Source organism: Nipponia nippon, unplaced genomic scaffold (genome assembly GCF_047370975.1).
Source record: "Nipponia nippon isolate SJK-2023a ecotype South Korea unplaced genomic scaffold, ASM4737097v1 scaffold_3, whole genome shotgun sequence".
Classification (NCBI taxonomy): domain Eukaryota; kingdom Metazoa; phylum Chordata; class Aves; order Pelecaniformes; family Threskiornithidae; genus Nipponia; species Nipponia nippon.
In genome coordinates, this window is record NW_028262347.1 from 73,994,416 (window position 1) to 74,018,502 (window position 24,087).

The following is a 24,087-nucleotide window of genomic DNA, read 5'->3' on the forward strand; positions in this document are numbered from 1 at the left end:
TCCAGCCAAAGTGGAGAAAATTGTGTCTTTCTTAGTTGGGTTGGGCAATTCTGTGGGTTTTTCAGCATCACTTCATGATGACTGAAAACTACAGGGAATACTCAGAAATCGGTGATTCAAAGAGGAGCTTGGAGAAGAAAGGCTAATTCCAGCAAAACTTATTCATCCTCTGCTGATGGTGGGTAGTTGCCTATGACTGTAGAAGAATAGATGTTCTCTGGGGTTTTTTGTTTGTGAGCACGACATACAACAGTGCACAAAATTAATTGTTAAGGAAAATATATAGTGGACTTAATCAGCTACAGGAATATGATTTTTTCTTTTAAAAAATGGTATAAGAGAATGAGAATGAACTGCCTTAAAGGTAATAAAGATCATATGTATTACTCAGAATAATTTAGGTAAGTGATGAGAAAGGGGAGGAAAAATTAGCATTTCTGTACAGTTTGCTTACTGTGTAATTCTTAATCAGGAGTGTCACAACATCCCTTGATAACATCTTATCATAAAGGTCTCTTCGTAGTAGGCAATGTATGCTACTGACTGCAGTTTAAAGGAACAGAAGAAAGAATAACTGATCTGCAGAGTGAGAACAACTGTGAATCTGTCATAAATTAGAATTTATTGGGTTTTTTGCATCGCTCAACCACAGTCTAAACTGGCTCCTGTGTGCGGGGTCTAGGTGCATTTTAAATCTTGTTTAAGCTCTGCTTGAATAAGCTTTAGAATGGAACTTAAATGATAAAATGACATCACGCTGCTCCCCTGAGCAGAACATAATGTTACCATTAGAGGTGTACTGAGACCCAGAAGAGTGAGCAGAGAATTGGTTCTCAGGAACCCTTGGATGCTGAATGTGCTCTGCCATTGTCTTGCTTCGGAACCTGGCAAGTCAGTTCATGTCATTTCCTAATTTGCCCTATATGCAATATCACAAAGGGATTTGTGGGGATTAATTAACAAATTTTGAGTAGCTCTAACACGTTACATTTATTTATCAGTGTTATGTGGATTGACTTTTGTCATATTAATTTTTATTAATTTTTCTGATATATTTGGCATCCTCTGATAAAAAACTCTGTTTGATGTGCATAAGATCCAAATAAGATTGATTCCTACTCTGACTTTCTGTGAATGTATTTATTCTCTGTTGATAAACACAGAGTATGCATATTATTTTTTTTTTTATTATTATTATTTCCTGTGCAGTCTTTCCTCCAAAGTTGAGAAAACTATTTTGGTTTATACCAGAATTCCAAATTCTATTCCACTAAAATTGTGGAACAGTCGTTGATAGAAGGAAAATCAAGTTATAAAAGACATAAAGCAAAGAGCAGATGAAATAAATTTTGGAGGGAAAATAGGTCTTTTAATAACTGTTAAAGAGGATGAAAACAGTTACTGCTTGGAAAAGTCCTATAAATTATTGTTTGTTTAGCCATTACTTAAGAAGTGTAAGAGAGTAAGTAGTAGACAAAGTAATTGGTGAAGTCTATAAAAAACAGATAAAAGAATAGAGAACTTAAGATAAAAGCAGATCCATGAGTCCTACGTGCTAGATGATATGTATGCATTTCAAAAATAAATGAAAGAGTCAAACATATCTCTGAACCAATAGAATTAATTTTGAAAAATTCATATTCTGAATGTGGTATCTTATGCTACAGTTAGCTCCAGTGGAGACAATGGGGCTAGTTCTCAAGTAGCTATTCCATTTTGATAAAGTAATGTTTTTTGGCCCTACTAGAAAATGAGAACTTCCAGAAGATTGCTTTCAGAAAAAGAAATAAAGTGATACTAATCTCTGTGGAGGCAAAGATGATTTTGACAATTATCATCCTGTAAGTCTAGTTGTAATCTTTTGAAAAGCAAGAGAAGAAATACACAGTAAAATTAAATAAACAGATGTGAAATGAGAAGGCTCAAAACCACTATATGACACATACAAAGCAGAACATGATTGTTTTAAAAATTTAGCCACACACCTACCCTTCATGTAGGATATGTGCAAGATTCCTGATATTAAAAATATGTGGGCTAAGATCTTCAGAAGTATGAAGAACAAGTCGTTCCAAAAGAGTTGATTATTGGAAGTTGCATGGAATTCAGTCCGTAAGTATGCATGCATTGCGAGGTGCTTCCTTCATACAGTGTTTCATGCATCTCATTTGAATGTTCCCGGTAAAGTAACTATAAAAAAAGAAAAATAGTAATGCATTAAGTTGTTGAGAGGAGGATCGAATGATGTTGTAGAATATGATTTTGTTTAACTAGTAGAAAGAAGCAGATATACTGAATGTCAGAAAAAGATGGGTACCTTCTTTGAAAAGCCACAACGGCAGAGGTTGTCAGAGGAATTCTTTCAGTAGAAATGAGGAAAACATGCCTAGAGCAATATACTCTGCACAGGTGTCCTTCGTTACAGTACCTTTTTGCTTACCCTGGCCTGCCAGAGCATCCTGGTTATGTAGCAACATCTCTCTCTTCCGTTATTCTGAGGTGGCTGGAAAAAAACACGTGGACGTGGTTATGGTAGTCCTTGGCCTGCTGTAAGCTGTCTAGTTCTTGGTACAGGATTCATAGGACTGTGAGTGCCTGTAGCAACATTTTAGAAATACGGAGAAATAAATACATTGTTACAGAAGTTTGAAGAAGTGAATTACAACACACTCATTAAAGTTGCCAGTGGTGCACCAGGGAGAATAGAACCGTAATATCAAAGGAATCAAGGGGAGACTGCGTGGCAGGAAATAATAAAATGTAAAATTACAAACTGATACAGCTAGATAAAGTAATCCAAAACACAGCTAATCAATGGGAGTAAGGCACTTGGCAAACAGTAACGCTGAAAAAGATTGAGGTGTGCTAAAACAAATTAGATATGAGCTTGTCATGCAGCAAGGCAGCAAAAAAGGCGGTAACAAGGAGGTAATTGTCCTTCTACTCATAACTCTGCTAAGATTACACGTGAAATAATGTGTTCAATTCTGGCCACGTTAGAGAAGTCAGCAAATTGGACGGATTTCAGATGCAAGCAACAAATGATTAAAGAGTTGTAGGAGCTGATCTGTAAGGGAAGACTGAAAGAGGAAAGGCTGAATATGGGCCAGTAATAACCAAATAAATATACGCTAACTGCCCAAGAAGATGTGGATGGTACAAGCTCTAACATGGAAAAGGAATAGTCCAGAGCACTGGAAAAAGCAGCTGTATAAGAAGAGTTTTGGACTGAAAGGAAGCAAATATGAGGCAACGTTTCAGAGCAATGAGTTTTGGGTTTTTGGGGGTTTTTCTGTTTGTTTGTTTGTTTGTTTGTTTGTTTTACTGTGTGGAATATTTATGGAGGAATGGGAAACCTCACTGTCTGTCTGAGACATTTTTACTAGCTGAAATGAAACAACAAGGGACCACACCAAAGGACTGAGTGTGCCGTTTTGTTACATACCTGCTTTAGGTACTTGCAGGAATCACACTGCCTTAGTATGAACATGAGCACAGGCCCTTACGGGTGCGAGATATTTTCTTTTCTTTCATTCCTCAGTTTGGAGGGTTGTTCTCTCCAGGCAAGACATCCTCCAAATCATCCTCACCACAGAGGATGCAGTTTTCACCAAATTGTGCATGGCTTGTCTTTACTCTCCTCTCAGCCACCCCAGCCAAAGGAATGAGGTGAAGTATCTCTCTCTGGTACAATTTTCTGTAGGCTACCAGAGAACAGATGAGGTGATCTTACCTCCCTTTCCCATCTGCAAACTGTGGTGAATTGTAATATGAAAGCTGGGTAGCTGGGAGCAGCCTTGGAGCATTGGCTAGCCTTTGGCATTCCTTTTATTATATCACTAAATTCTGTTCAGACGGTCCTCTCCTGTTCTCTCAAGGAGTTAGCACAACCAATGGGTTTGTTTCATAGTAAGAAAGCTGGTGATGAAACTGGTTTTGACACTTAAGTTTCATAACACAATACCAGAGTTGTTGTGTGTGGTTAGTAAGCTTGTATTTTTACAAAGATAATCGTTTTATACCACGTGGTTTCCAAACTATTAGAAGGATTTAATGTATGCTGAAGACTCTACCAAGCTGTTTTGATAAGTAGTCCTATTTTTTGTTTAGCAAGGTCTTAAGGGTGATCTTTAGTCCCCCAGAGAAGAGATCATAAAAGTCTTAAAAGTGCTTTTGCAGAGTTTTATTTATTATTTTTAAGCATGAAGATTACTACCATGAAGATAACAAGGCTGTTATAGTACAACATGTTCTTTGTTTTTGCAGGTTATAGCTAACATATTAGAAGTTCTCAAAATGCCAGTTTTGTTTGTCAAGCATTTTGAGAGCAAATAGATGTAATCCTATATTACATTCTTAAAATGAGTTTTGCTGGAGAAAGAAGCAGTAGGAGAGATCTGGTCTGAAGATGGGTGTCAGGAATTATGTCACTAACCACATTTACCCAATACAAAGTAGTTGTTACTATTTTACTATATTTAATATCTATATTCTGTAGAAAGACTTGCAATTTACTTTGGACTCGAGGATCTTAAGGGTCTTTTCCAACCTTAACAATTCTATGATTCTGTGATATGGGGAAACACTTCATTGCGAAAAATAGGACAAAGAGGTGGGCTAAAAATAAAACCAAAATCTGTAGCACAAAAGAAAATAATTTTTAAAAATAGTGTTAGAAATCCAATATAAAACGGTTCTAAAATTCCACTCACAGCATTTTCTTAGATATAGTTTTTACTACAAACAGATCCACAGTTTGCATATAATTCTTTGATTTGTAATAAATCAAGTAGAAATGGTGGGATAAGCAGTAAGAAATAGTAAACTTGTGCTGTGTGTTTGGGGATGGGCTGGAATGCAGAACAGCCAGAGGAGAAGAAATGTTTGTCTTAAAGCATGGGTTATCAGATTGTGCTCTGTACTGTAGATAGTCTGATAATGGTCTGTTGAAGAAGTGCAGAGAGTCAGCCAGTTGCACTGTGCTGATTCCAACTCTTTATTTTCATGGACCTATAATGAAATCAGTGGGAATTAAATGAATACGTATTATTGAGCATTTTCAAGAATCCCACTAGGCATCTCCTTATATCTTTAGATACTTTAAATCCTTGAAAAATCTGCTCCTGTGTTCTGTAAATCACAGAGGATAAAGTTGGAAATCAATGCAAAACGGATTATAAGTTATTCCTTTTGTGTGAACACAACTGAACAGTTTCTTACAACTCCTCTCCAAACCTTGGAAATACTTGAAATTTTCTCTTGCTCATGCAGTTATGGCAGCAGTCTGAGTACCATGGTATTTGGAAAAAATCAAAGTACATTTCAGCGTTACTGTGAGATATTGTGGGGTGGCGCTTGACATGTGGGAGAGTTCCTGCTTTCCGGTTTCAGGTATTTGGGGTGTAGCGCACTACAGAGTAATGTAAGAGCTGAGTATTTATTGTATCAATAAAAATGAAAATACGACTGCCATGAGGCTTTTGTCCAATAATCTCTAGGCTTTTTACATCAATTGTATAAAATGCCCTAAGCTGCAGGAAATATTTATTGTCTCAGTTTTCTATGTGGAGGAAGAAGGTAGAAGAAGGGAAAGTATCTGATGTAGCAGAGTTCATAGAGCAGATGGACTTCTTTTTGAGCTTCAGATAATTTTCAACTAGGTTTGTAGATGTCAAACACTGGGAGTACCTGTTAGTCTTGCCATTGAAACCTCTGCCAGTATATCTTCTGCTTCATCAAAAAGAGGTCGTTAATTAGATACAGCTCTTGACGTCAAATAAGTACAACCTGAAGGACAAGAGTTAGTAACGACTGCCAAAAAAAAAAAAAAATTGAAAAAAAAAATGCCAGTACCAAGCAAAGTATTAACATTTTAGAGGGAGAGCTAGATATGATCAGGATTCCGTAAGTCTCATAATTGGTAGTACTTCCAAAATATGGATCAGAGAGTCCCAAATACATCATCTCACCAAAGCCAAAACAAAATTTGACTTCAATCTATTTCGCTTGACTGTAGCATGATCATAGTAAAAAGACAAAAATGTGCATCTCTCTTTACTGTGCTTAGTTCACCTAATTCAGGTAAAATTTTTACTTCTCTGCCATGGTGACCTCTTCATCTGACTGTTCAGATCCATTCATCGACTTATTCACTCTCCATTACATTTCAGTTCCGCATCACCATTAAAACCACAGTCGGGGGGGGGGGGGGGGAATAATCTGTGTAAGAATAGCTGTCGATTTGCATGGATCTAATTGCAGAACCATAGCCTGTGGATGTACATCTTTCTAAGTTTGTTTATGTGAGAACTTTCGACATCTCTTTTATCCCTCTTTGGATTATGTCTTCTTGTCAGTTCTTACTTCCTAATGGTGTATTTATCCTCTTCCACTTTTTTTTTTCCCTCTATGCCCTTTTACAAAGTCTCCCTTTTTCTCACTGTGTCCTCCAGTTTCTTTTAAATCTCTTTGGGATCATTCCTTTCCACCACTGATGAACAACTTTGCTCCATGAAGGAAACCTATAGACAAAAGACCTATTTATGTGTAAGATAGAAGCAAAGAAATTCTAATGTGTACAAAGAACGGTGTCCACTGGGAAACCTTGTGGAATATGTATTTCATCTTCCTGAAGGTGCCAGATTGACAGCCACTATAAACCATACAGGTTTATGGTAATATCTGCCCTACAGCCCCTATGACATAGAATGTAGAAGGAATTTTCCAAATCACTTAAGTGATTTGAAGATACTGTTCCCATTGAAAGCTGGTAGCACTTACGGTCCTAAAGTAAGTTAATTACATTAATTAAGGCAAAGATTGTAAATGGAAGGTTAAGTAAAAATAAAACATTATTTTTTCTTTGTGAATATTGTGTGTATGTTTGTTTCTTTAAACCTTAAAGCATACTGGAAATGTCAAGTTTGGTTTCTCTCATAATTGCTGGTGAACCTCCTGTGAGCATTGGGGGTGTCTTTATGGCTTTCAGATTTTCGCTTGAAGTATCCATGCTGTTGAATCTTAAACATAGATATTCATTTCCTAAAAGTTTATTAGGTAAAATAAATAGCAAACAGTACTAAACTTGTTCAGAATAATTTGTCTTCACAAGTGTGAAGTATTCTGTTTTCTGATTCTCTCTTATGTCATACTGTTACCAGCTTCCTGGTCACTATGGAGACTATAAAATAGATAGGCCTACATGTCTAAAGTAGAAGACAGAGCAAAAAATTTGCTTTCGTATCTTCTTTACATATTCTAAAAGAGCAAAGTATGGGCAAAATTCCAGCTTTGAAAAAAGAACCTGTTAGGTTGCTTTTAGGATCACAGGCTTCTTAAAATCAGACAATATCAGTGCTTGTTTTAAAGACACAAGTATTTTACTCCAGGTGTTTTTGGCTGCAAAGCCAGAGGCTTGATTCTCATAATAATTTTTTTTTTTTTTTTTTGCTGCAGATGCAGCCTCCTTGCATACCATATGGTGGTAATTAACAGTTTCAGACTTAGTTCTGAGTTTTCTTCTGCTTCGATTATTGGTTGGTTTGGGACAAAATTTTAATGTCACAGAAACAGAGTTTTCTGTCTGAGTTTAATTGCAGATAGGAATAATGTGCATCTCTAGATGAGGAAGGGGAAGCTGAGATCTATTTAGAGCACTAGGAGATATTTTGGAAATCTTACCGAGTACAACCTCTTTCTTTTCATTAAGTGTTTCACTGTCCCTCTGTAGACCTGAAATAGGCCTCAGCTGGACCCTGGAAAGGGAGAGAGACAGTTTGAAAGGTACAGTTGGAATGAATAGTTTCTTTTAACAGCAAAGTGTTTGCACTTTTTATGAGAGCAAGGGTAACATTGTGTAATCTTTAAAAAAGATATTGCTCAGCGAGGATAAGTCCATTGTCCAGTGACATGACTTTTCCTGTCAATCACAAAGGTGACAAGGGGGCTAGATTAAGTAAAGCTTGCCCAAGATTAACAAAGGAAGATTATTGACCTCATCCTGAAAGGGCAAAAGCCTGTTTTATCATTAAACCTTGGAAGAGGTATTTCCTCCATAGGTGGAAAGCTGTTTGGCAATATAGAGGCACCTTTCTTGTAAATGAACAAGTCTACCTGTGGATTCTAGCTCGGACCAGAAGCAGAAGACGCCAAGCGCGGGCCGGTCCTTTTTTTTGTTGCTGTTGTTGTGGGGGAAAGAAGGGCCTAGGGTGTTTGATTCAGCAGGATCTGTGTAGGTCCCTGTCTGCCTTTCTGAAGTGGGAAGAGCAAGAAGCAGCAGCATCAGGTGTTGGTGAGTACAATCCCAGCTCAGAGTTCGACGAAATGTTGTGCCAGCACACATTAGCAGAGCAATTCGCAATGCAAATGAATGATAGAGCCCCATCCATGAAGCAGCTGCTAACTGCATAAAACTGTTACCAGGATTAACAGTGCCAGAGGCTGGAATGTAATCAAACTTGAACAGGTGAAATGGTTACGCGGCTGAGACAGACTGTTCTCTGGTAAAAGAGAGACTGTTTTTCCACTGTTTAGGTGACTGAGAGATAGGTCTTGCGTGTGGCTTGATGGACTTCGTTTTAAAATGTCAGTAGTAGATATTTAGGTTCTTTAATACCACGCTTCACAGTGTTGTTGCTTTTCTCTCAGTTAACTGGAAAAGTCATGTGAATTTGTCCTTTCAAAAAAGGAACCTGCGAAATCTCACTTGTTGGGAGGGAACTTCCTTCTCAGGGGATTAATTTTAAACCGTTGCTGACATATCTTTCTTGCCATTAAGGATTCTCTGAGTGTTTTCAGCGGGATAGTTAAACTCTCATACATAATATCAGACGAGTTCCTTTGCTAAAAGTTTTTTAGCTTTATACAACCATTGACGTGAGTAGGTTTTATGTGGAAGTATCCTTTCTTTTTACGTGATTAAAGTAAAAATCCAGAACCGTCGGAAGTTCTTTTTCACTTTCGCCAGTAATGACATAAGAAAGAGCAAAATGAAACAGAGGGACGTAAAGCGAAGGCCAGGATAACAGCTGAGCATTTCAGGTGGTTGTTCTGAATGACAGAATAAAAAGATCCTGGACGAGGGGGGAAGGCAGATTCTGGAGCTGATGTGCTAGAGGAGACACGTAGAACTCGCAGCAGCAGTAGCTGATGTGGACGCTCGTCTGCTGCTGTGGAAAGGAGAGGATTCCTCTTAGGTTGCAAATCACGCAATGAATGTGTGATTGCTACAGATCTTTTTGAATGAATAATTCACTGGTGTACCGTAATTTAGCCCACTGAGATGTGATTGCAGCTGTTCCCCTACTGTATATGTGTTTTGATTAAGTGGAGTGTATATTAAACCCCACAAGTGTATAAATAGCCCATGTATGTGATATGCAAACACTGCATACATGCACACATAACAAGAGCAGTCTAAGGAAACATTTTTGTTTTGGGGATGATTACTTAGATGTGTATTTTAATATATAATTTACCTTTTAAAAAAACCTGTGTAGAACACTTCCCTTTCCTTTTTTTGTCCAGCTATGAGGTCTTCTTAACTGTGGTACTATATAAATGCTTTCAGCCAACATTGTAGTATCAGGGCATCTCTGTGTTATTAATGAGTTTACCATTCCAAGACCTTTACAATATAAGAAATTACTTCTTTTGTACCTGTTCTACAAGTAGGAAACTGAAACACAGAAACAAAAGTGACTTTTTCCATGGTTACACAGAACATGTAGGAGAACAAGGAATTGAGCATCCAGGATCCTTTCATGATGCTTTACCCACAAACTGCTCTCTTGTCCTCTCCCCATCACACTTCCTTTCCCCAGAAAAAGAGGCAGGGAAATTTTAGTAGTTTTGAAAATACTTGTGGGTTCCATTTGAATGCCAAGCAATTTGTGATTTTGAAAATCACCTTGTATTACCTTATATACATTCAATCTTGTGTTCTTATGCTTCCTTCTCTTATAACAAACTTGTCATGTGCTCAGAATATATTTGTACATATAAAAACACTTGCCTGTACCCAAAATGTACACAGAAGAAGCAATGATGACTCCTGAGGTTTAGGCAGCTGTTGCAAGTACTTTGTGTCTGTGACCAATGTGTGACATACACCGAAACACAAGCGAGTGTCTTTGGGGCCCACTTTGGAATACAAACAAGAAACTAGTTCCTGGTGAAATTAGGAATGATACTGTTCCTATACATAATTGATGGTGTAAGTGGATTTAAGAACTGTAACTAAGGATGGTATTTGGCTTATCTGTCTTCAAAGTGTGAATAAGAAAGCAGCTTTCAAGATATTTCCTCTTTTGGCCTTGTCTGTAGGAAAAAAATTATCACTTGGTGATAATAGGTTTGAATGTTAGAGAAAATCGGAACTGATGCTGAAGTTAACTATTTTGCTCATCTAGATCAGTGTGAAAAACCAGTTTATTCAGGTCTATGTATGTGAAAAAAATTACATTCGGCTCCAACTCATTTTTGAAGTCCAGTGTTAGCAACTTGTAATTTTCCAAGTGCAGAACAAAAACGGAGGGAGTTGCAAGAAAAAACAGGAGCATTTCTGTTGACTAGGGTTGGAAAATTTTTTAGGGCTTGGTCAAAAGCTCATTGACGTCAGTAGAAAGTCTCTCATTAACATCACTGGGTTTGGCTTTTGGGGCATATGATGGCCCAGATTGTAATCTCAGTTAAATCCGATTCTGTTAGGGAATTTATTCACTAGTATAACACATTCAAGCTGCTCAAAACTGTTTGCACTAAAAGTTTTCTTAACTAAAGGTAATCTTTTTGCCAAAACAAAGTAGTCTGTGAAAACAAATACATTCCTTACTTCTTATCTTCCATCTTGCTTTATGCAAATTCTGTTGAGATAATTTTTAGCAATTTGTGTTCTATTTATGAAAAGACACTTTTTTTTCCTGAAATATTGGGGTTTATTAAACCAGAGACACCAAAAACTACTCAGGAAAAAAAAGATAAAATTACAACACGAATCACTAGCAACAGAATATGTGTCACTTTCATACCCTGTAAAATGAAAACAATTAAAAAATTATGAAGACTTTTTCAACCAAATCTGTAACTCAGATCACAAGGTGGTTCAATGACTTTTTTAGAAATAATATTCATTAAACATCTGGAATACAAAAATGTAAGGAAATAGAATAATGAAAAAGAAAAAAAACCTCTGGAGAATCGATCAAAATAAAACCTGTTCATGTTTGCAGCATTATGTTATGCTGCATGTGTATTCTGCAGCAAGCTTTGTTTGGAGACATTGAACCAAGTTTTGCAAGGTATAGGTGGCATATGTTAGCAGAGGGAAAAAAAGGTTTTCAGAGATGTGTACAGAAGGGTAGCGTATAAAAGAGACATAAAAGGGGAAAGGAATATATGCAGAGAACATTGCTTTATGTTGGAGGGGGCGTGGAGGAGAAGGCTCTCACATTAATGAAGGCAAGGTTGAAGATGCCGGAACCAGTTTTGGTTTCCATTAAAATTAATGAGTAGACCTCTGTGGACTCTCACGTGAGGAGGCTTGTGTGTATGCTCCAGGAAGTCACAGCGTTTTGCCATTGTGCCGCCAGTGAAAGTCATTAGGACCACCTTTGTGAAAAATATTGTCTTCACAAGAAATGAAGGTATGAGATGGAAGAGGAGAATCGAAAGGGAATTAGAAAACAGAAAACAATTGCTTCATCCCTTATAGATGGGAGAACTACTTGAACTGTGAGTTAAAAGAAGTCATATGGTGAAGGGCATTTAATATTTGGTTACTGTTTCATTTCTTACAACAACTAGCCATCAAGGCATTAAGTACTTTTTAAAGTCAGGAAATTAATGGGCCTTGTAAAAATTGAAGATTTTTTTCGAAAGAAAGCTGTAAAAGAACAAACAATTAAAGGTAATCAATACCATTGTTATTAGGAAACCTATGAGTACAACACTTCTTCTCAATTAGGGAAAAACTGTATTTTATGTTTCTCCCTTGCAAGCTGATCTTTGTTCACTTCAGCCTGTAATCTTGGGTTTTGCTTTATGGATAGGCTTTGTTCTGGGTGTTTTTGAAGCATTGCATGCCTTTTTAAAGGTTTCAACAGAAGAACAAACAGCAATGAACTCAAAGAACAAAGGATTGTTCTTTCTTTCCATCTTTTTTTTTTTTTCTTTAAGAAAAGAAAGAAATGTTTCATCTCGGTTTTCTCCCCTTTCAGGAAGTTGATGGCAATAAAGTGATGTCTTCATTTGCCCCGCACAACTCATCTACCTCACCCTTGAAGGCAGAAGAAGGTGGGCGTCAGAGTGGAGAATCATTGTCCAGCACAGCCCTGGGAACCCCTGAAAGGCGCAAAGGGAGCCTAGCGGATGTTGTAGACACCCTTAAGCAACGAAAAATGGAAGAGCTCATCAAAAATGAGCCAGAAGGTAAGGCCTGGGAAACTAGCCAAAATTTTCTGTTTTCTTTTCTTTTCTCCAGATTCTTTGGATACGTATACTTTTTAATCTTCCCATTTTCTGCTCCATTTGCTTTTTCTTGCTAGCAAATTCAAAGTAAAGAACTCATAGTTCTTGTCTACATTAGAGGTAAATTTCAGCAATATTCCATTATAGCTAACATTTTTAGCTTTTCCCAAACAAGAACCTTTGTCTGACATAATGGTCTTTTTGTCACAGTTGCAATAGACACCGGAACCTCCTCAACATGGGTACAGCGAACACTGTAATTTTAATAGCCTGTGGGTCATTTACAGCACTACTTTCCCCCTCCCCCATTTCTAGAGCAAAGAGGAGGGTTATCAGCAATGTCAATTTTTTGTAAAATTATCTAGTAGGCATGTCATTATTTGAAAGGTAAGAAGTTAAATTTGGAATTCATGAAAGCTTTTGTCTGGAGCATGTCCTGTCATGTCATCCTCTATTTATCTCTAGTGCAGGCACTATACAAACAGACACAGTACATTCTCTGCATTACATCTGGCCAGCAAGTTTCAACCTTGGCCATGTAGGTATCATCTCTGGAGAACCAGTTTCTTTTTGAGGCTGTATGTCCCATGAGTGACTGTGCCACTTGTGCTCTGTGGGCTGAGACTAAGACCAAACATCTCGTCTCTGAGAACCCACAGAACAGCTTTCCTTTAAGTAAGATTTTCAGTTCCTGCCTATTTGGGGCAGAGTCAAACCCCTGACTGGAAGATGAAGTTCTCACTATGTTCTCCGTAGGTATCCAGCATGCATATTTACAGCTGGATTTCCAGGGGACTGTGAGCCAGTTGATGTGGTTTGAACATATTGAGCCTTATTCCGTAATGCACAGTAATAAGACTTCATTTTCATTTACACCCACCTATCCTGTTGTAGAAATCTCTCTCAAATGTTTAAAAGCATGGCCCTCAGAGCCCACCTCAGTGTTGAGGCATGCATTAATAGCACCTGGAAGAAAATTTTAGGACAACTTGCATACTGGAATGAAAATACAGATGCAAACACAGCCGCGCTGTCACATACATGAGCATGACAGGATTGTAAATTAGTCTTCTCTTCTTGACTGGAACACACAATAAGAGTCTGCTGGGAAACAAATTATTTGTCTAAGCATTTTTTGGAATATTACATATAATTATAGCATTTTATTTTGCATTTCCATTGACTTAATGATCAGCGCCATGATCTACCTTGTGCCTTTGAATGGAAAAGATCTTTCCTGCATATGGTCTGGGGTGGAGGGGAAGGAGACCAGACTTTTATATAAGAGAGAGGAAAGAACAGGGGGTTCTGAGCAATGTATAAATGCTCTGTTGAGTATGAGGTTGTACAAGCTACACAGACTCCATTAAAGATGGGCCACAGATAGACATGAGAATGGTTACAGAGCCTATGCATTATCTCAGCTCTACTAAAATGAAAATATACAGTACAAAAAAAAGATCTACAGCTTTGTGAAGAGATTGGGAGAGAGAGGAGGGGGAGCAGCTGAATGTTGGGTTTTGCAAATGCATGCAACAGAAAATCTTTTCTTCCCTGTAGCCATTGTTCTATTGTCTTTCAAAGGCCATTAAAATGAACAGCAGGTTGTGATGAAAATTTCATTAAGCCCTAGTTAAATCATTATGAGGGTGCCATATTCATGTCTCTGCTTACTCCCCATCCAGGAAAAAATGAATAGGAAAGGTTTTTGTTTTTTTTTTCCCTTTCGCCTTAAAAGCGAACTAACAAAAGTTCAGAAGTTAGAAGAGAATGGGAAATGGGACATGAAACAAAAGGAGGCCAGAGAGGTGAGCTGGCTAGGAAGAAAATTAGACTTGCATAAGAGCATTGAAAGGTGGTTCAGGGACAAATACATCATTTTGACAAGTCTCCCTCCCCCATCCCTTCAGCCAACATGATTGTTTTTAGAGTGGCTAATTAAAAAATATATATTTCTGGGTGCAGATGGCAAAACTGTTCTTAGAGATCCTCCACAAATATGAATCCCTTTCCCTAAAGGAGGTATGTACTGCTGCAAGCACAATATATTCTCTGTTTGAACTCCCGCAGAAAATCTACTTGTTGTCGTGTCTTCTTCATGTAGTGCTAAAGTTGTCAGTCATCACTGGTTGCTAGTCAGGTAATTAGCGTATTAATCATAGAGTCCCAGGTTAGTAGGGACCTCGAGGATGATCTGGTCCAACCTTTCTTGGCAAAAGCACAGTCTAGACAAGATGGCCCAGCACCCTGTCCAGCTGAATCTTAAAAGTGTCCAATGTTGGGGAATCCACCACTTCCCTGGGGAGATTATTCCAATGGCTGATTGTTCTCATTGTGAAAAATTTTCCTCTTGTGTCCAGTTGGAAACTCCCCAGGAGTAACTTGTACCCGTTATCCCTCATCTTTTCCATGTGACTCCTTGTAAAAAGGGAGTCTCCATCTTCTTTGTAGCCACCCTTTTAAGTACAGGTACATGGTGATAAGGTCTCCCCTAAGCCTTCCTTTCTCAAAGCCAAACAAACCCAGTTCTCTCAGCCTTCTCACATGGCAGGCTTCCCAGTCCTTTCATCATCTTGGTGGGCCTTCTCTGGACCCCCCCCCAGCATGTCCACATCTTTTTTGTATAGTGGGGACCAGAACTGAACACAGTATTCCAGGTGTGGGCTGACAATCCCCGAGTAGGGTGAGATAATGACCTCTGTATCTCTGCTGGTGATGCCCTTGTTGATGCAACCCAGCATCCTGTTGGCCTCCTTGGCCGCAGCAGCACACTGTTCGCTCATGTTGAGCTTCCTGTCCACCAGGACCCCCAGGTCCCTTTCCACAGAGCTGCTCCCCAGCCAGGTGGATCCCAGTCTGTGCCACACTCCTGGATTATGTTTTCCCAGGTGCAAGACCTTACATTTGTCCTTGTTGAACTTCATAGGGTTCTTGTTAGCCCACTCTTCCAGCCTATCCAGGTCAAATGAATTTCCCCATGAATAAGATAAGTTACAAGAGGGAATCTTTGGTACTACGTGTATGTAACACGTCAACAGTGCATGATCACTGTGTATTTCAGTAATAATTTTTAGTCTTGCTAGTTTGTGGAGCTTTGTAGGAGAATACCAGGAATCTTGGTTAAGCTTTGCTGCATTATGTCAACAACAATAATACAATACTTTATTTCTCTTTGGGAAGAAAGGGAAACATTTGCACCAGTAGCTGAGGTTTAATTAAATCAATTTCCTGTGAATCTTTCAAAGACCAGATATGAGCCAGATTCCCATTTCTCTATTGAACTTGTACAAAGGGCTGTGTTTGCTCTGTTTTTATTGTTTGAAATTGTCTTCTGAATTACTGTGGGAAATGTGCTTTCGAAGCATTCTTTCAAATGGCCTGGATCTTCAAAACCAGAAAAAGGAGAAGGGCTGGGTAGACAACTTAGGTCTCGATCCAAACCTCGTATCAGTCAGGGAAAGGACTTCTCTTAAACGGGTTTTGAGGACAAGTGAGATCCTAAATGATTCTATGATTCTATGATATTCCAAAATACTGATAACAGGTCTGACTGTTTTTAAGAAACTTCATTGATACAAGGTAAATGGTTTTCTTAAATTATGTTTGTTAGATAGTAAGTGTTAATACTTAGTAAATTTTGTCAGTAAAGGGCAAGGATTCTTAGTGTTACAAAACATACTGCTCAGAGTGCATGAATGCACACATGTATGTATGCATATATGTAAGCACATACATGTACCCACACATGCACTGACAAGGAAAGCATCGCTGTTCAAATAAATGGTTTCCATGTTGATTTGTGGAATATATGCCCTTGGTTAATGTCCCCTGTAGGAGACCATGCTACCTGCTCATTCTGAAGAACTTTCCAAAAGCTTGTCACTTCCTTTTCCTCCTTGCATATGTGTATGGTTTTGGTTTTCATAGGGGTTTATACTTGGTTCTAAAGCTCCATGCTCTTTCCCCCTCCCCGCTAAACTTGCCATTTTACGCTTGCTGTATGAAGGTATGTGATTGACAATGAGTTGTGCTGACACAGAGACATAGAGTGTTTCAGTGAATCTAAAACTTGTGGAATTTTACTCATTGCTAATATAGTGCTCCTTTTTCTTCTCTCAAATTCTGCAGAAAATCCTTATATGCAGCTTTAGTATTAGGCCCCCAAAGGCATAAACCTATTACTGAAGTCACACAGTGTTATTTTACATGAAACATTCTGTCCTAACTTGAACTTCAGAAGAGGAGTCAGTCCCTTTTTATTCCTGGTGTACGATAATGAAGATAATGGAGTGGGTTTGGAGAAGCCTTATATACAGTGACAGACCTCAAGCCCTTGCCCTGAGGGTCGTCTGCCGACCATGGGATTCCTTTTGCAGCTAAAATCATTAGGCGAATGAGATACAGGCATGTTTTTCTTCTGTTTTCTTAAGGCATCAGAGGATGGCAGAGGCTCTCTGTCTGTCTGTTCTCTTCATTTGTAGAAATGAAATGGAAATCTCTTTCAAGTCACTGAGCTTGACACAAGTTCATGAAAGCAAAGACCAAAGCAGCCACTTAGCTTTTTCTTGCACTATTAATGGGATTGGATTGCTGTATTTTAATTTATGGCCTGTGCTTGTGGAAAATTAAATCTCTGAAATTTGTGTAGCCTTTCCTCTAAACGTATGGCTTGGCTTCCGGAAAAAAATAGGCAAACAATTGAAGTATCTTCTATTTTTAGAATAAGTCAGAGTACTCACAGGCTCTTTACATCTCCAAACTTTTAATTAAGAATCAATCTTCTTTTTCTGTTTTGGCAGTATATGTTTGTAACAAGTTATGTATCTGTCTGTTTATCTTTAAAACTTACACACTGTATCTTCTGAGGCCAGATCTATGTTTTTGAATTTGTAGGAATTCTGGATAAAAAGGTCATATGAGCATCTACCTGATCACAGAGACTGCACACATGAGTGTGTGCACGTGGGTACGCTCATTCATCTGCATGGCTCATTCTTCTGTAGTAAGGATCTCTGAAATTCAATTCGGTTTGGCCATTTAAATGAATACTTTGAATTCTATATAAATACATGTACACAGATATACATATATATAAAGTGCATGTATTAGATATCTATATTTAGACATAAATACATATAAACATTCACACACAAGAATTATGTATGTATAGTGTTTAATATTGCTCCTACTCTAAAATTTCCATCTATTGGTCCTTAGGTGGTATGAGCAGAAACAATTGATCTCAAGTGTTTAGTAAGCAGGTAATATATATGTTTGCAGGGCTTTAACAGGCCATGTGAGTACTAGAGCCTCATGTATTATAGTATGCTGCAATACTATAAGTAATTACTTTGTTGGAAAGAAAGGGATGAGAAGGGCCTCTCGAGTATGATTTTTGTCTACTGAACATCCCCCAAAGGCTATTTGTGTTTGATGTTTAAGTTTACATTATAAATCACAACACCTGTTCTTGTGGTAATTTAAATGGCTGTTGTTTAAGCAGTTCTGTAGTCTATAAAAGTGAACCATATTGAATTCAGGCTCTCTAGTTGAAATAAGATCCCAGAATATCTCCTAATATTATCAAACTTTTAATCAACATATCTTGTAAAGCAATCAAGAGGTCTCCCTCTTCTTAAGCCATAAATTCCAAAGCAGACCATTAATGGGCACAAGAAGTGAGGCCTTTGAAATGCAGACTCTTGTTTTTTAAATCACATCTGATGAGGTGGGAAGAAATAAAGTGAACAGATTCAGGAAAAGCTTAAGGATATTCTAATTGGTTGAGGTTTAAATTTCTTTTATTTGGTTCTTCACTATGCCTTTGACAAAGTACGTGTTGAAGTGGCTTTGTAATGCTGTTCTGCTGAAGGACAAACAAGGATGCTTTGCAGTTGAGTACTTTTAAGTTTTGTTAGTACACTCCGGCTGCTGTGGAAGGATGCTTCAGGTGCACTGTGGTTCCACGTTCATCTATGCAGTCTGTCACCAGAGAACGTGTCTTTTCTTGTACAGCAAGCCAGCATCAAACTTCCATGCACTTTTTTCAAAGACCCTGCCATATGGAATTGTGCATTCATATACTGCTGATAAAAATAAAAAATAATTAAAAAAAATTAAAAGATGAAGTTTATGAAATGTGAAGAGAAGGCACTGTTAAATGCTGCGGTGGCTTAAACCTTTATTAACAAGTGCTTTAACTCTAGAACAGAGGTAGCCTAGTTTGAAGCCCTGCCAGCTACTTGTTCAAAGTGAAGTTTATTCATTTGTCACCTTCAGTTTTTAAGTGTTTTCCTTCCTAATAGTTTAGTCCGATAGTCACGGTTTATTTCAATGGATGTTTTCAAAATTTGCTTAGATTCCCTTCCAAGTCTCTCTTGCTTACATCCTCAAAGGTTTGTAGCTTTCAGATTTTTCTGTTCTCTTTTAATAAAGGCATCTGAGGTGCTGATACAGCATCTTAAATATAGAAGAAAGCATTATGGTCAAGTGAGATTCAGGAAATTTGTGCTTTGGGAGAGAAGATGCAGTCCCTCTCCCCCTCCCTGTTTTAGAATGAAAGTCTTCTCTGATGGATCTCCATAACTAAAATTTCCTTCCAGGGTACATTTGCCCCATAATACTGGACAAGCAGCAGACAGAGCAAAATGCTCCATCTCTCACTTCCCATCTTTTACAGTGCAGCATATAAGTGGTTCACCAAGACCAAAATAATTATTTGGGCTCCTGTCTGCCCCTAAGTCCCCAGGTAACCAGACTCTTCAATAGCCGTGATTAATTTCAATAGGGGTTTTCAAACTTGCTGCCATTCTTGCCCTGGATCATTTTGATGTGCCTGTTGTCTCCAATGTATTCCAGCTAGATGAGTTTGCAGTCTGCCTTCATTTTTCGCTCTCTCTCTTCTCCATCCCCCCTCCCCTGCCCCTCCCTCTCCCCCCCAATTTTTCCCTCCCCCAGAAAAGCCATTAGCTTTCTGAGCTTCATTTCAGTCCTTGGATCACTGCTGGAGAAACCTCTGACCCAGACTGGTAATATACAAATATACATGAGGGCGTGTGCCAGCTCTTTCTGGATGCTTATGTGCCACAGCTTTTGGGGATGTCATTTATTCAAGAGTGAAGAGCGAGCCACCTGTTTCTGAGGCCTCTTGTACCTCATATTAAAGGTTCAAGCCCTTGCTGAATAGTAACATCTTAATCTGGGCAACATACCCAACATTTAGCTGAAACCTATTTCTCGAGCTAGCGGGGTTTGTGGGATTTTTTTTTTCCCTCTCTCCTACCCCCGAGGCGCTTGTCACGACCGTGCATATTAAAATTAATCAGACCTCCCAGGCTTGTGTGACTGTGTGGTTTAACATGAAGAAGTGGATATCAAGCATTTGCCCTAATTAAATAGGCCTGCTTGGTTTTGTTCTAGTGGATACTTGGTCTTTTTTTTAATAAGAGCTGCTTATGGAGGAGGCACGGCCAGCTCTAGAGTTCGTCGAGAGCTCACTTCAAAGTTTTCCCCACCACCTGCGCCCAGGATGCTGAGACCTGAAGGGCTCCCCGTGTTCTTTCTTAACAGCACAATTTGCGGGAAGTAAGTGGAGGGGGAAGGGGAAAATACGGCCAAATGAGCGAGAGCCCGATCAGGGAAGGAGAGGCGAGGAGCTGGGACGAGCATGTGGATAGGCTTTTTGAAGTTGATTAAGATGACCTATCATCCTGTCTGATTAGCTTTAGATCTCAGTCTGTGCCATGAGCGATTCGCAAGGCTGTCTTGTGTCTTCTGTTTACCAGAAGCAAGGGAAAGCCTCTAGTATGGCGAGGAGCAACATTTGCAGCAGCTCCCACTTGCTTGTTTAGCTAATGAAGTAGCCTTGTAAAAACACTCTTTAAGTTTGAAGCTGTCGCTTACTTTTATTAGTTAGATGTCCGTTTAACGTTGATGTTTTGAAGGTGGTTTGAACGTTGCCAGTTTTACACAAATTTATACATCTCCTGCATTGTAAATAAGCTGTACTGAGCAGATAGACCTCCTTTCGTCATCTTTTCTTCTCATACAGTTTCATTGTATTGTGGTTTCTGCATTGCCTCAGGAGAAAACATGCTATATGTGTGTGATTTCTATACTGTAATGTATACATTCAAAAAGCGCTCAAAACAGAGTAAAGGAGAGTTGGGGGGGGGAACCCTAAAACCTGTTAAATAGTGATTAAGGACTGATACCGTTTAGCAATTCAACAAGTTAATTTTAGCCAAAAATAGTAGAAAATTTGGAACAGTCAACATTTTTAGACAAAATGTTTCATTGGAAATGATATTTTTTGTTTTTAGATGTTTAAGATGATTAATCTGAAAGAGAAATGAAAACATTTCAATTAGGGTTAAATAAAACATTTTGGGTCAGGTGGAAACAGCTTTTCCCCTGACTTGGTTTGGCAGCTGAAATGAAAAAATTCAAACTAGTCAAATGAAAATGAGTTTCAAAACCTGGAAAGGTTTTGGGGGTGTTTTTGTGTCTAATGACCTGAGGAGGACAAATGAGCAGTTGTTATAAAGACACTTAAATGTATCTGAATGTTATGCGCTGTGGTTTTGAGAGTAAACTGTAATATTTTAGTCAGAAGAGCTTTCAGAATTTGATTTCCTCCAAATGTGCAAATTTCTGTGTCTTCTGAAGCCTCAGTCAGCAAAGTTTTGCAGCACCTAGGGCATTTTATTTTGAAACAGATTTTGGAAGTTCGTCATACTTCATATGTTAGGCATACTTGGCATGTCTTTGCAGCAGAAACCTATGAGTCTATTCTAGAGGGCCTAAAAATCTGCAGTCGTTACACCCCCAGAATTTGATTTTGCTTTCTATTAAAATTCTTGCAATCCAGTACGCAGGCAAAAAGCAAAGCTTTATTTATCTGTTTCCATAACAGTTCAAATTGTTGAAGTAAAACCCAGCAGGTAGGACGATACTTCATTGATTTAAAAATTTATTGCATGTCCGTGCACTAACTCATTGCCATCTTTCTCTCTCTCTCAGTATTATTATTATTCCTATTTTATTTTTCATTTCAAACCTTGGCACAACCCAAATGTAAAGAACCATATTGACACTGCCAAGCATCTGTCTGGTGCTTGACAGCATCATAGAAACCCTTCCACTGTTTCATCTGGGTTGCTATTGGTTATTTAACAACACAATGCAAACGGTGCAGTGTGGGTGTATATGAAATGGAAAGAAAGGTTGAGGTGGGGGGAAGGAGCCCTGTACAAGTAAATACGTCTTTCATCATATCTTTTGTTTGGTCTGTTTGCTGTGTGCTATTCAGTAGTCAATAGAAGTTGTTTGACGGTTCTGCAAAAGGGTAAGAAACCTTTTCTTAAACTTTTATTCTCCTGTATTTGTCTCAGTCCAGAAAGTTTTCTGCTTTTGTTTTTCTTGCCTCGCTTTGCTGTCACCTGTCTGTTGTTGCAGGGTTTTGTCATTGCTGTTTAGCTGATGTGACGTAAGCTGATGCTTATGAAATGCTCCTTATTGAGCAGTGGTCTTGTACAGGTGAAGTGGACATTTTGAGAGCTTATGAAAGGTTTACCATGGCAGTCTTTGGGGCAATAGAGTTCTTTCAAGCTTGCGTTTCAATTATTTTAGCCAGGGGATGAAAGTAAGAAGTGAATGAAGAGTCTGTGCTTTCTGCTGAAGAACGCCCTGTTAGCACTTGTGTGACTCGGTAAGGCTTTCTGAGATCTTTAGCCTTGATTTAATTCATATTTAAGATCTCTCCTCCCAGCACATTAATATCATGTCAGTGTAGAATGCATTGCATGGTGTAATTACTGAAGAGAGCAGTAGTTGGGAAAACAGACGGTAATTGAACACATGGCTGTTTATTACAACAGGACAGTGCTCCTACGCTGGTATTTAGGGCATTAATAGGGAAGAATTGATTTGTTGTTTTAAGATGAATTCAATCACTGTTGCTTAGGCCTTTGTTTGTTCAGGCCGAGTTATGCTTTGTTTGTGTTATGTGCCCAAGAGGTTTACACACCACAGCGTGGCATTAGTCATGCAGAGGACTTGGGAGCAGAGAGCCATTTAAATGAACAAAGGACATTTTTCTTTTTGGCTCTGTTTGTCTTCCTCTCTAGTTTTGTTACCCTCTAATCTATCTCCATCTCTCTCTCCCTCTTTCTCCCCCCTCCTTTCCGCCCCAAACATTTTTGATCAATGCAGAGGTCCTCCCGCTTTCTTCCTTCCCCCTCCTCTTTATTCGCCCTCCTGAAGACAAATGGAGCTCTGATTGACAGGTGGCAACACGGGGTTGTGGCCTAGTGTAAATAGGAGTGGTTGCTCCCAAGTTTGTGCAAGGAAGAAGTGGGGGTGGGGGGGAGGAATGTTCAACTTGGAGGAAAATGATTAATTTCAAAGTGAGCAGAGCGGGAATGAGATGTATCACTGCCCGCCTCAGCTCTGGTGTTTTTGAAAGAGGGAGCGCGCACACCTTTTGTGGCTCCTGCTGGCTTGCACGCTGGTTGGGCCCTGCGCAGGCCACATCCTGGGATTTAATGATCCTTCTAGCCCTCTTCTCCTTTTTACTGATGTGAGTCGGAGGGAGGAAGAGAGAACCGTATGACTGAAGTTGAATTCCTGGTTTCCCCGTTGTGAGCAGTATGGTTTATATTGTAGGCTCATTGTGTTTGAGAGGAACCTCGTCTCGATTTATTTCTGAGTGCGGGAGAGTTAATAGACTCTTCAGAACGATGTGGGCCAGATTCTGATGTAAGTTCACAACTCCTGCTGAATATGGCAAGAGCTTTAAGAAGGCAACATTTGACACAATATACAGAATTTGCAAAGAACCCAATGTGAATTGTTTTTTTTTATCCCGATACAGACAGGGATTATGCCTGTTCCTAGAAAGAGCATTATTAAGAGAACTGAAAGGTAATAACAACAACAACATCTGTGCAGTCATTAATTGCTAGGAGCTTAGATTTCCTGGATGGTGAGATACTTGATTCTAAGTAATATAGTGCACCATGAATTAGCACCCAGACTTGCCTTTTGAAGGTATAGAAAGTACTAGTTTGTACAGCACAAGGAAGGAGAGCTACAGATGTGTGACATGCAGAGCTAGATTCTTCCTGTCAGGGAGAAATACCAGTTTAGGACACGTGTTCATATGCTGCAACATGCAAGGAAGGATATGAACCTCAGTTGTTCATCTGAGCCTTTTAGCAATAATTAATTAAATTATTGACTCTCTGAATAAATAATAGAAGCACAGGAGGTGACAGCTAGAAGAGGATCTGAAGTCCAACAGTGTTTTTATCCATGCCTGCAATTGGTTGCGTATGGCACGTGCTACTTGGCCATTACTCATAAATCTTTTTGAAATATCTAGGAAGTGTAATTGCAAAGGCCCAGCCCGTATGCCCAAGAGGAAGTTTCCTTCCCACCTCAAAAAAAAAACCCAAAACCAGTTATTGTGTTGCTCTGCCAACAAGCAAGAATGATCACGGCTTTATATAGTCCTGAAGTTACAACTGGTGTCCAAGTACTTTATCAGAAACGAAAGTGTATCTCCCGACTTGGAAGTGGTTATCCAAGTGTCCTGTTTTTCCAGTACAGCTTGGAATGTTG

The 24,087-nt window shown here is 38.8% G+C and overlaps 1 protein-coding gene across 22 annotated transcripts in view; it reads left to right on the forward strand.

Moving 5' to 3' along the window:
• The window catches only part of SOX5 (SRY-box transcription factor 5), a 645,708-nt gene that overhangs the window by 413,278 nt on the left and 208,343 nt on the right, over nucleotides 1-24,087 (forward strand). For all 22 annotated transcript variants that reach the window (XM_087765890.1, XM_087765888.1, XM_087765887.1 and 19 more), the window contains one exon: nucleotides 12,216-12,426. In XM_087765890.1, coding sequence (XP_087622016.1) covers nucleotides 12,216-12,426 — 211 coding nt within the window. The remainder of the gene's footprint in view (nucleotides 1-12,215; nucleotides 12,427-24,087) is intronic.